This window comes from Echinops telfairi, unplaced genomic scaffold (assembly GCF_000313985.2).
Source record: "Echinops telfairi isolate 266 unplaced genomic scaffold, ASM31398v2 ScPeMD7_1713;HRSCAF=2227, whole genome shotgun sequence".
NCBI classification, from domain to species: domain Eukaryota; kingdom Metazoa; phylum Chordata; class Mammalia; order Afrosoricida; family Tenrecidae; genus Echinops; species Echinops telfairi.
The window spans coordinates 10,790,531-10,803,700 of record NW_022105611.1 but is presented as its reverse complement, the minus strand read 5'-3'; the positions used below and the strand labels follow the sequence as shown (position 1 = coordinate 10,803,700).

At 41.5% G+C, this 13,170-nt stretch overlaps 1 protein-coding gene across 1 annotated transcript in view; it reads right to left on the bottom strand.

Moving 5' to 3' along the window:
* Positions 1 to 3,641: 3,641 nt before the first annotated feature.
* Positions 3,642 to 13,170, bottom strand: part of LOC101648882 (prolylcarboxypeptidase) — a 72,636-nt gene continuing 63,107 nt past the window's right edge. The window contains exon 9 of the mRNA XM_004708856.2: positions 3,642 to 4,392. Within this exon, the coding sequence (XP_004708913.2) occupies positions 4,176 to 4,392 (217 nt within the window). The 3' untranslated portion in view covers positions 3,642 to 4,175. The remainder of the gene's footprint in view (positions 4,393 to 13,170) is intronic.

Genomic DNA, 13,170 nt, shown 5'->3' with positions numbered 1-13,170 from the left:
TGGATTTGCATATGTTCATTTGTATGTTTAAGATTGATTGGTATATGAAAGTCAAGATAGATAACCCTGCAGAATAACAGGAGTAATGGTTCCCTGATGGTACAGGAAGGGGGGGAATAGGGAGTTGTTAGCATTGATGATTATAGAACTCCACTCAATGGGATTGAACAGAATTGTATGCGAATGGATATATTGGATCCTGAAAGATATGTCAATAAAACTATTATATGTAAAAAAAAAAAAAAAAAAAGTTTGTCTAGGAAACTCACAGGGGTGGTTCTAACCCTGTCTTACTGGGTCACTATGGTGGCATCTACTTGATGACAGTGAGGTGGTTTTTTCAGTATCAAGGCTAAAATGGTAGTGGTTTGGTTCAATGTGGAGTCATATGTACTGCAGCTGTAGGGGAATTCATGTGTTCAGTGATCTCTTCATAAAGTATCATATCATACAGTAAGAGCAAGCAGCATTTCTCAATCCTACTTCCCTCAGCCCCCATTCCACACTTCACCTTCTACTTACCAAGGGCTCTCTAGCCCAGAATTCCAGGTCTTTAGATCCCACAGCCTGCTTGACAGCTAACTCCACATCTTTATTTCAAAGGTCTATAAAAGTTTGTATGACAAAGCTGAGTTGAAATCGTAATTTTTTTGTGTGCCAAATTTAATTATCCTTCAGTTCTCCTTCTCCTGAGTATGGTACCTCCTTCTATTCAAGTACTCTACCAGAACCCATCATTCTTGGCCATTGCTCTTCTTGTATCTTATATAGAGCCCATCAAACCCAGTTGACTTTCCTTACCAAACCTCACTCAAAATCCACTTCCCTTCACCACCACCTCTAGCACTCTGATCGTGTTCCTCTTCTCTTACCTGGAGAACTGTAACAGTGGGTCTCTTACATGACATGCTTGCTCCCTGCATTGCACACTGCACTCCACAGCCTGAGTGAACCTTCTAAGTAAAACTATGTTCATCTCACTCCCTTGATTAAGAATCATCCATAGTTTTCAGTCTTTAGGACTTCTTATCATAGTCAAATTGAATGAGCTCTCCCATAGACTATATCTACAGACTCATGTCACTCTCTACAGTTGTCAACTGTTCCATTACAATGGCCGCTTCTAGTTCCTTAATGTGCTATAGCAAAAATTTTTCTGAAAGTCACTTACTCCACTCCTATCTCTAGATTAACTTATCATTTATCATTTGGGTCACAGATAAAGTGTCACATCTCACAAATGCATTCTTTATCCCATTTCCCCATCCCACCACACTAACTTGGATTTTCCTACTAAATGCCTCAATTGCCTCCTCCCCTCATAGCATTTAACATTTCCTAACTCATTGCATAACTTAGTATTTTATGTTTTTGTCCTACTAAAAGGTAAACTTTTTTAGAGCAGGTATCATGTCTGCTTATTCACCACTATATTCCCTAGAATCTAAAATAATAGCTTTGTACACAAAAGTAGGAAAAATGCATTCTTAGTTACCAATCTGCAGAATCACAATGTATGCATGCCGACTAAACAACAACAACAAAACAAGGATTTAACTTTGTTTAGTCGTTTCTTTTCTAAACTTAATCATGGAACTTTCGACTGCATAGTTCTAGCATTTGGGAGTGGGGGGCGGGGCGGCATTTGTGTTCCAAGAAACACTATGATCTATTTTGAGTTGTCTGTACTGCCTCCCCGCACATCCAGTAAACAGATCTATGTAGCTATGCTTTTATGACCCTGTTCCTCCCTAGAGACTGAGTGGTGGAATTGCCATTCTGAGAAGTCATCGTGGGCCTTCTACAAGTAGAGAAGAGAGAAAACAGAGCCACCACAAAGCAGACACTTTAGGAAGGGCTCTCAGATTCGAAGGGAGTCAGCCAGGATAATAGGTGTGAAGTGCACAGAAGGACTAAACCCTTTCTGCAGGAATTCAAATTCTAAACCATTTAAACTAGAGGTCCTCAAAGTGTGATCCACCCAATTCAAGCACTGGCTCTGACAAAAATGACTACTGAGTGAGGCAATGATTCCACCACCTGTGAAATGAGGGGTTGGACTGGATAGCTGTGTCATATTTTAATATGCTAGCCTACACACGGGTTCAGCTAAAGTCTCTTCCTATAGATCCCCTACGGAAGATTCTTAAATGTCTTTAGTTCTGACTTCAAGTAGGTAAGTAACAAAAAACGGTGATGGGGAGAGATGGTAGTGGGGAGAGCTAAGCTTCTCTTTACCTGTTTCAAAAGCACAATAGAGAAATGCTTTAAAAAGTAAAAGTTCTTTGATGTTCCAATTTTTTTCAACTTAAAAGTAGATTTTTATACTAACTTCAGTTAGACCTATGAAATACATGTACCTAAAGACCAAATTATGCTTGTGAGAAACTATAATGAAAGGGTGGCTTCAAAATGTTTGGGTGGGGGTGAGGGGGAATTGTGGGGGGGAAATCTACATTCTTTTTCAATTCTATTTTTCTATGAACTTTTTGAAACCCCTCATATTTGTCATTTTTTTCTTCACACTTCAACTCAACCAAACAATCGACATTGTAGGAAATCAGAGAATTTTCAAGATTTTAAATAAGTAAAAGTTTTAAGAAAAATACCCTAAGATAAATAGTAAGAATGTCCTAGGGTAAAACTACAACTATGGGTTACATATCATTTTAGTTGACAATGAATAAAACCAATGTTTTGATTCTCAAGTTCTCCCCCAGCACACTGTTTTGTGATGTTGAGATGAAAACACTAACCAGAGGCTCGGCTGGACAACTCACTACGAGAACGCCAGGCTTCCAAAAGGGGACGCGGGTTCTCCTGCCTCTCCCAGAACACGGGAAAGCATGTCAGTCTCCCCCCCAAGAATAAACCCAAGGTCTGCATTGTTACATCCTTTTAAAATGATTCAGCTCAAGGAACTTTTTTTTTAAACAGAAAATGTTCCCAAGGCAGATGAAGGGGAAAAAATTGCTGAGAGGGACAAAAAAACGGGGAGGAAGAAATCTTTCAACAGAGTAGAAACTGTTCATTTCTCTGTGTGACCTTGAAGGGTTTAGATCCAACCTTATTTGTTATCCTAGAAAGGCTCTTCTGAAGAAAGGTTTCCGTGTAAAAACTGCTTGAAAGAAGCCAACCCCTTGGAAATAGGACCGGCTCAGCCATTTATTCCTGTCAGACGTGCTGCCTGCATGAATTGGTCAGCTTTGTCTTTTGGGAAGCCATGGAGAACGTTCTGGTGCACCTGCTTCTGGAGTCCTGACACAGCAGCAACAGCCACTTTTTTTTAAAGTTGAACATAACCACTCCCCGAGTGGATGGCTGTTAAGGGCACTCGCTGAAGCATCATCGGTGACTACAGTGTGTCAGCCTGCTCAGACGTAAAGTGAAAGGCAAAACAGTTATTTTCCTAAACTGGCAGAATTTAGGCAAATTATCACAAAACTGACCCTAGAAACAAAGAGAAATGGAGCAGAAAAAAGGCCAGATTTCTCCCTTGGCAGCACCCAGTGGCAGGTATCCCAGACCAAGCAAAGCTGCCAACTGGAAGCGGGGATATTAAGAGACTTTCCAAGAACAGCCAGGCGGTTTACACCGCATTCCCAACAGCTGGAGCGAGCTGTGAAAGCAACACACAGGGGTAAGGTCCAGCCTTATTCTTTATTTATAGCACAGTTCAAAGTCAATAGATCAAGTACAAAAGAAATGGCTTCCATTTCCTGGATTGGCATCAGACATCCTACCAGCTGCAATTACCTCACTTTAATCTATCTTTTGATTTTCCTCTATGGGGGATTGGAGTGGGGAGTGACAAATAGGCCCCACGAGACGTCTTCTTCAAATCCAAGGGGGAAATCGCTCCTTGCAGAGAAACAAAGGCAATGAGTCTCCCTGTTGTAGAAGCGAATTGGAACTTGGCTCCAGTTATGAAGGTCACCAACGCTGATGAGCAGATGAGAGATTCTTCCTGGAGGCAGCTCAAAGATGGCAAGGAGCTAGGAAATCAGACCTCTTCCCTCTCCTCGATGGCAACCTCTCTCCCCACCCCCACTCCACCCCCGTCAAATCTAATCTTTCTCCCAGAAGAAGGGAGAGATTATGTAGAAAAACCAAAGTAAACAGGAATGTGGGTGGAGTAAACATACAAGAAGCAACTGACAGTGACCAAAAGTTGTTCAGTACTGCTTTTCAAAGTTGGCATAAAAGTCTTTGATCCACTTCTGCATGTAACGAATTTCCAAGGAGCGGGCTAACCGCACAGTTTGGGGATCTAAGGGATTGCTGGATCGGAGATCCAGATGGTGGGCACCATATTGGATGTTGATCGCAACCAAATCGTCTGTGATGTTCTGGGTTACTCCACCTGCTGACCATGGGTCTAGTTCACCATTGCTGCAAGAGAAGGGGCAAGGGCAAAGTTGTTAGTTTTTCATATCTACAGTCAGATAAGGCAAGAGAAACCTATTACATATCCAACCCCTACAATTATAAAGGTATAACTTCAGGATTTGATTTAAGGCTCTCATCTGTGATACAGACAATGTATCTACAGCCACGTGTAAGAAACAGAACCAGAGAAGACTGAAGGTGATACTCCATGCACCTAACATTCTTATTCTTATTCCGGCTTCATCACTCAATAGCTACATGGCTTTAAGCAAATTACCCAAGTCGATTTCCTCACTTGTAACATAAAGGTAATAAAGCCTATTTCTCAAAGCTGTTGTAAGGACTAAACATGTATTTAATATGCATGAGACCAGCTACATAAGAGTCTCTCCATTACTGCTAGTTTCCCTCATCCCTTGGGCCCAAACCACCAAAATAATTAAAAATAACAACAAAAGATCCATATTTTTAAAGTGGTAATTATCTCTTTAATCTTAAAAAAAAACTATAGCAACCCAAAATTACCTTTAAAATAAGTAACAATTTAGCCCAAAGAATAAAAATTGTCACCCTTGCACATTGAGTTTTTAAAAACATTCTGCATAAAACTAAGGGGGTCAACAGCTTGGTTTGTAAGCAAAGATGAAAAGGTTTGCTGGGCGGAGAGGGAGGTGAAGAGGTTAAGTCACGGCAAGTGGAACCGCTAGAACAAAAATAAGTGAAGCCACGGAGCCGATTCGCGACCATTACATCCAGAAACTATGGGATGGGCACAGGATTGATTGGGTCTGTTTCCACCAAAAATTAAATTAAGTTTAAAGAAAAATACTGTTCAAAAACCAAACCCACTACCATGGAATCGGATCCTATGTAGGGTGTCTGAGATTGTATATCTTTACTGGAATAGACAGCCTCATCTTTCTCCCACACAGAAGCTGGTAGGTTTGACCTGCCAATTTCACAATTAGCCATCCAACCCAACCTAACCCAAAGTACCACCAGGGCTTTTGTTTAAAACCTGTAACTAAAAAGCCCCCTGGTGTTCATTATATTATATTTATGTGCATATATATATATATACATATATATATACTATTATACATGTGTGCATACATATATATTTCACTCCCAGTATAATACTTTCAGAAATAAGTGGTAGAATTAGGAAGAAAAGTCATGGATTTGGAATTAGAAAATATGGGCATAACTCAAAGATTTGCATCTTACATTAGCTGTGAAGTTAAGGAAATATGACTGGGTTGTTACTATTCTTGGAGGGTCCACACAACATATTTTAGGATGATGTAAACAGGAACAGTCATTGAAATAGGTTGTTTAGCTGAGTAAAAATAATAATAATAAATGACAGCATCCTCACTACTATTTTGTCTTATTCAGCTATAATTCACCAAGCATAAATTTATCCATTAAAAAATACAGTTCCGTGTTTTTTAACATATTCACTTAGTTGTACAACTATCACTATAATCAATTTTCAAACATTTCATTAACCCAAAAAGAAACCTCAAATAATTATGGACCCATTCTGCAACCCCCAATCCTGGAGCCTACTCAGTGCTAGGCAACTACTACGCTGTCTTTATAAGCACTTAGACTGGCTTCTTTCATCTAGTATGTTTCAAGATCCATCCAGGTTAGAGTGATAGTAGCTTACTCTCAGCATGGATGTTAGAATTAGACACCTAGAACCAGGGTTGGCATTTGGGTGAAACTGAACAAATTGTACTGAACGAATAGAGAAAGGATGTAAGTCTCCTTAAACTTACAGGTGCTTTATAAAGAAATCTCGCATATGTATACAAGTTCTTGGGCATGGTGTAACTCACTTCAGTCCTTTTTACATGGAAACTCAGATTTAATATAAATACATGAAGACGGGACTCCAGCTGTGTGGATTAGTGGAATAAACAATACACTAAGTCAGCAGATTCCATTCAGTCTCTGAGAACCTGAACTCTAACATGTACCAGAAAACATAAAATTAATAAAATATAACACTGTTCCTTCACAGTAAAACAAGCCCTGGTAGAAGTGGTAACCACAAGGTCCTCAGTTCAAACCCAGCAGCTACTCCAAGGCAGACAGATGAAGCCATCTGCTCCCATAGAGACGGACAGCCTAAGAAGGGTCACTGTGAGTCACAATCACCTTGATGGCACTGAGTCCCAGCAAGGTGAAAATGTGAGCACTTGTGTTGATGATATAGGTAGGAATAAGATGTAAACTACGGAACACTACACAAATGTGAAACCTCATTCCTGGGGTGAGGTCCAGGTAGTATGACAGGGGCCAGACCAAATCCAGGGATACATATGGTAGCCAACTAAAAAGGAAGGGGAAAAAAGAAGAAACGGGTAGCAGGGGAACAGGGCACTAACCTGCCCAAGGGGAGGATATTGTTTATTATCTCCACAGGAAAGAGGGACCAGACTCCAACCCGGTGCCCCAAGATGTGAAAGCAACATACTGGCACCAAGCAGGGAACCAATAGAGATGCCTGAGGGGCTGGCCCCAATCCCAACTACATGGACATCCCCCCCTCTCTCCAGAAGAATTTACTTCAGAGGACAGCACTGAAACTGCAGCTAAGGGAGAAGGACATGTCTGATCAGAGAACACCAGAGCAAATGAAGGGGAAGGAAGAGAGCGTGGAACACATCATGGCCCACCAAACCCTGAGGATGTTATCCGTGCTCAGAGCAGTCAATACACAGAGAAGACCATATGGCCGGCACCACTATGAGACACGACGTCCCTCATTGACCCATGGCCCTACAGGGGACAACACTGAAGACACAGTGTGGGAATTTTGCCAAATCTGACCTCAAAATACCAAGGCAAAACACTAAGGACCTGTAACAGAACAGCAAGGGGGACAGAGCAAGGAAGTCCAAACGGAGTATTAAAAATAGACTGTGGGGCTAAGGCATGGTACTCCATCAGACTCGACCGGAAAACACTCCTGAAGGTCAACAAACAGACCTTCAACTATTTACAGGCTTTTCTTTTTGTTATTGGTTTGCTGTTGTTGTTATTGTTTTATGCTCTTGTTGCTTGGTTTTGCTCTGTCTTGTTTTGTGCATATTATTATCTCTGCAGGTCTATCCAGATAAGATAGGCTGAATAAACAATCTGGAGGAGAAAACAATAAGACCTATGGTTCCAGGGGGACATGGGAGAGGGGGAGGTGGGGGAAAGGAAGTAGTGTTAACAAACCCAGGGACAAGGGACTAACAAATGATCCAAAATCAGTGGCAAGGAGGGTGTAGGAGGCTTGGTAGGGCTTGATGAAGGGCAATGTAACCAAAAGGAATTACTGAAACCCAAATGAAGGCTGAACATGATGGTGGGACAAGAGGAAAGTAAAAGGAAATAGATGAAAGAACTAGGAGGCAGGGTAGTGTGGCAGGGGCCAAACCAAATCCAGGGTTATATATGGTAGCCTTTTATAGAGGTCTAAATACAGGCATGTACATATGTAAATATATTTATATATGATGAGAGGGAAATAGATCTATGTGCATATATTTACAGGTTTAGTATTAAGGTAGCAGGTAGACACTGGACCTCCACTCAAGTACTCCCTCAATGCAAGAACACTTTGTTCTATTAAACTGGCATTCCATGATGCTCAACTTCCCAACATGATCGCTGAAGACAAATGGGTACATAAGCAAATGTGGTGAAGAAAGCTGATGGTTTCCAGCTATCAAAAAATATAGTGTCTGGGGTCTTAAAGGCTTGAGGGTGAACAAGCAGCCATCCAGCTGAGAGGCAACAAAGCCCACATGGAAGAAGCACACCAGCCTGAGTGATCACGAGGTGTCAAAGGGATAAGGTTTCAGGTACAAATGTGCTTGACACAATGGATGGATGGATTGTGATGAGTTGTATGAGCCCTTTAAAAATTATTTTTAAAAACCCTCAGGAACAGTCGTGGGAGTAGCACTCTCATGAGGGTAGAGGGATGGTCGAGGAGGGGGAAGGGGGAACTCATCACAAGGTTGGATATGAACGCCCCCCCCCAAGGTGACAAATAACAGAAATGTGGGCGAAGGAAGATAATGGACAGTGTAAGATATGACATAATAAAAATAACAATATATAATTGATCAAGGATTCATGAGGGTGGGAGGGTGGGGGAGGGAGGGGAAAAAGAGGAGTTATACCAAGGGTTCAAGTAGAAAATGTTTTGGAAATGATGATGACAGCATACGTACAAATATGCTTGATACAACTGATGTATGGAATGTTGTAAGAGCCCCCAATAAAATAATTAAAAATAAATAAACTATTTTTGTAATGTGAAACCTTATAATGATCATAGTCTATACACACGAGAAGTGTTAGAAGTCCAGACTCATAAAACCTGATGTGAAAGCATGTCTCCTAACAATGTAGTCAGAGAACAAATGCAGGTGACTCTGTCTAGGCAAACGTACAAATGACATGAGGGAAAAGGCCGGCACACTAAGCTGATGTGTGTTAAAAACACAATTGTCAATTTCCTATTTTACCATCACCACTGTTCAGTTGGGGAAAAAAAGATTGATTCAATTGCAACTTAATAGCATCATTTTAGAGGGTTGGGAGTAAAATATAACTCCAAAGAGGCACTTTTTTGTTGTTTTGTTAAGAGCTAAAGGGAAAACTGACATGCAAACAGCAGCCTTAGTTTTAAGCTGCAAGATAAAATTTTAAAGTCAAACTACACATGGGGTTGGATTCTCTTAAGTGAACAAACAGCCTTTATTGTTATTTCAACTTGACAGGCTCAACCCAGATAGGAAACTCTCCATTATTTGCAAAACAAAAAAACCATCCCAACAGCCACATAATAAGCAAACCGCATTTGATTTAAAAGGTCATCTGAATCAGCCTTGTGGCTTAGCAACAGTGTTTGGAGTTGCTGAGAGACCTAAGATGCACATGGACTTGGATTTCTTGGTCCTAGACACGCGAAAGCTAAAACCAGTCATTGGGAAATCTACAAAAAAAAAAGTCCACTGCTTGCATGAAAGAACTTAGATGCCTGTGTAAAATTTTCAACAGTGAGTTTCACATGCTAACTGACAACAATTAAATCACCTTACAAATTATGTTAAACTAACCATATATTTAAATGTATATTTATATGTGTTTCTATTTAAATAACTAAGACTAACCATTGGTAAGGTCATTTCTACCACTGTAGAATTTTTAAAAAATTATTTTCTAAACTAGAACTACTGTTACCTTTTTAAAGCCCTCTGTGTTAGTCTGGGTACTTTTAGAGAAATAAATCCACAGAAACTCATGTATAAGAGAGAGCTGTATATAAAGGTTAAGTGCACATCAAGAAAACATCCCAACCCAGTGCTGCCCAAGCCCACAAGTCCAACATTAACCCATATGTCCAACACCAATCCACAAAGTCCTCCTCCATCTCACAAAACACATGCAATGACTCCGATTGTGGGAGGAAAACCAAATCAGTGAGTGTATAAGCATCTCAGCGCTGGCAGGGGTCTCCACACGTGTGCTCCAGCACCCAGAGCTGCATCGAGGTAGATCCCTGCGGCTTCTCCTTGGAGATGTCTTACAGGAAGTCAGCCTTGCAAGCTGAAGCAGGGAACTGCTAAGGCAGCTGTACCCTGGTCCGACCATCAGAAAGCAAGAGGCTGAGAACTAGAAAAGCGTGGCACACTGAACCATTTACCCTCCGCCCTTCAATTAACCCCACGTGTTTATCAGCCAGGTTGGCACAGTAAACTAACTACTTCACCCTCATTCATTCAATTCATGTTTACAAGGTACCTACTATGTGCTACACACTGTTTGGGCACAGAGAACTTAGCCATGAATAAAGCAGATAAAATTCCTACCCCTCTGATGTTTACATCCACGATAATATATTCACACCTAAAAATAACCCTGGTTAAATAGACATTATTGGCAACATCTTTAAGTTGGCTATTTATCCAAAACCATGCAATGCAGCTAAATCAGTGAAGAATCACAAGCACACTGTGGACTCCAAAGTGGCATATTTCCAATTCAACAATTATGGAAGTTGGCAGGGAGAAAAGGGGAACCGATTACAATGATCTACATATAACTTCCTAGGGAGATGGACCACAGCAAAGTGGGTGAAGAGAGAGACAGCGGTCAGTGTAAGACATGGGGGACAAAATTATAAATGATCAAGGGTTCATAAGGGAGAGAGGGTGGGGGAGGGGGTAAATGAGGAGCTGATATCAGGGGCTCAAGTAGAAAGAAAATGTCTTGAAAATGATGATGGCAACATATGTACAAATGTGCTTGACACAATGGATGCATGTATGGATTGTGGTAAGAGTTATATGAGCCCCCAATAAAATGATTTTTTTTAAAAAGAGCAAGCAGGTTCTATAGCCAACCCATCTAAAATGTAGCAAACCTCTCGGGAGGGTTCAGGGGCTTTCAAAGTCAACTAGCATTAGGTCAAGAGGATGATTCACCTCATTGTCTGTTTATTATGTTACCTGCTTATTCTATTACCCAGTGACTATGTACTATACCGTATATACTCGTGTATAAGCCAAGTTTTTCAGCACATTTTTAATGCAGTTTTTGTGGTAAAATTGGGTGCCTCAGCTGATATTCGGGTTGGCTTAAACTAGAGTATATATGGTATTAGTTGTATGACGTGTATGCCTTTTGTAAAGATCTGAAAGGCCCATTATATATACCCATTTGAAAATACATTCAATCTCTCAGTCTTGACATAGGGACAAGTAGCCCCTGTACCCCACTGTCTGCCTCTATTATTTTCCACAATTGCAAAGTCACTCCTGAGGTCCCATACTAGTATTGGGGACACCCTCACCCCAACATACAGACATAACCAAATCCCTTCCAATATTAGTTTTCTGGGTTAGAAAGCTTAAGATCATAGTCTCATGTGACAACTCAGCCAAGTGACATAACACAGTTCACAAATCTGTGGTCTTAAGCCTTGCAAGCAGCAACTGAAAGCACAACTATAGGAGCAAAACAAGAAGATGGCTAAAGGTTTGGAGAAGAAACCATCTTACAAGCCATAGTCTCATCTACCTGAGACCAGAACCAGATGGTGACTCAGCAATCACCACTGACCATTCTGATGGGAGTCACAATAGGTGGTCCTGGGAGAAAAATGTGGAGCTGAACTCAAATTGTTAGAGAAAACAAATTAACAACAACAACAATAAAACAAACAAATAGACAAATAGGAAGAGTAGAGAACAGAGGACTCCATAAAACTAACACTCAACGCGAGGCAGTTTTTAAACCTAGAACAAAGCCCATTCCTGAGATCATCTTTGAAGCACTTGCTGATGAAGATCAAGGATTGCAGCCTCCAGCATGGAAAGAAGACCAAAATCTTCGCAACTAAGCCAATAGATCACATCACGATAAATGGAGAAAAAGTTGAAGTTGTCAAGGATTTTTGTCTTGCTTGGATCCACAATCAATGCTCATGGAAGCAACAGTCAAAAGATCAAATGGTGGGCTAGGTCATAGTTGGTGTACCTACCTATATAGGATAGGCACGTGAGGCATGTCCGAGGAGAGAGCAGTGGGACCAACAGTCCCAGGGAGACCTGGGAGGTGCGGGTGGTGGGGGGAGGGGAAGCGACCAGGCTGCACCATGGACAGGAGAACAACTGGGGTGTTAGAGTCAATAACAAGGAGGCGTTAGGAATCCGAGGCTGGGGGCAGGGGGTTTGTCAGAGCAACAGCAAACTAGCTAAGAGGAGGTACCAAGAGACGGAAATAAGGGGAAAGTGACAGTGGGGCAGGAGGAAGGAAGGTAAAAGGAAACAGAGGAAGGTCGAAGGAAGCAAAGCAATGGATAGAGGTATAAACATAACAATGTATGTATTTTATACATACATGCTTAATCCACAAAAATAGAGGTATTGGCCCATGTACATATATTTATACAGCAATACACTGAGGTAGGGATGGACTTTGGGCCTCAGCTCATACCCTCCCTCAGTACAAGAACACTTTGTTCTAACCAACTGGCAGTCTGAGATGTTCACCCTCCCAACACAATCACTGAAGACAAAATGGGTGCGTAAGCAAATGTGGAGAAGAAGGCAGATGGTGCCTGGCTATTAAAAGATAATAGCATCTACAGTCTTAAAGGCTTGAAGTTACACAAGCTGTCATTCAGCAGTGAAACAACAAGTCCATGTGGAAGACGCACACCGCCAGTGCGATCGTGAGGAGTCATAGGGACCGGGTAATAGGCATCAGCAGACACATAACAAACAAAACATATTGTTGAGAATGAGGGGGGCTGGAGCGGAGATCCAAAGCCCATCTGTAGATAGTGGAACAATCTCCCCACAGAGGGACTACAGGGAAGGGATGAGTCACCAGTGTACAGTAAAGCATCAATGAAACACACTATATTCCTCTGGTTCCTTGAGGCTTCCTCACCCCCCACTACCATGACCCCAGTGCAGCTTCTCAATTCAGACTAGACCAGAACATGTACACAGGTATAGAAAGGGATGGGAGCTCACGACACACAGAATCCAGGAAATAGTGGAAATAGTGATACCAGAAGCGTAGGGAGAAGAGGGGGAGATGAAGGGAGAAAGGGGGAACCGATCGTAATGATTGACACATAACCATACACCCCTCTACAGGGGGAAGAACAACAGAAAACATGGGGGAGGGGAAAAAGCGATTGGTGTGAGAGATGAAAATAATACCAATGTACAATCTATCAGGGGGTTGGGTGGG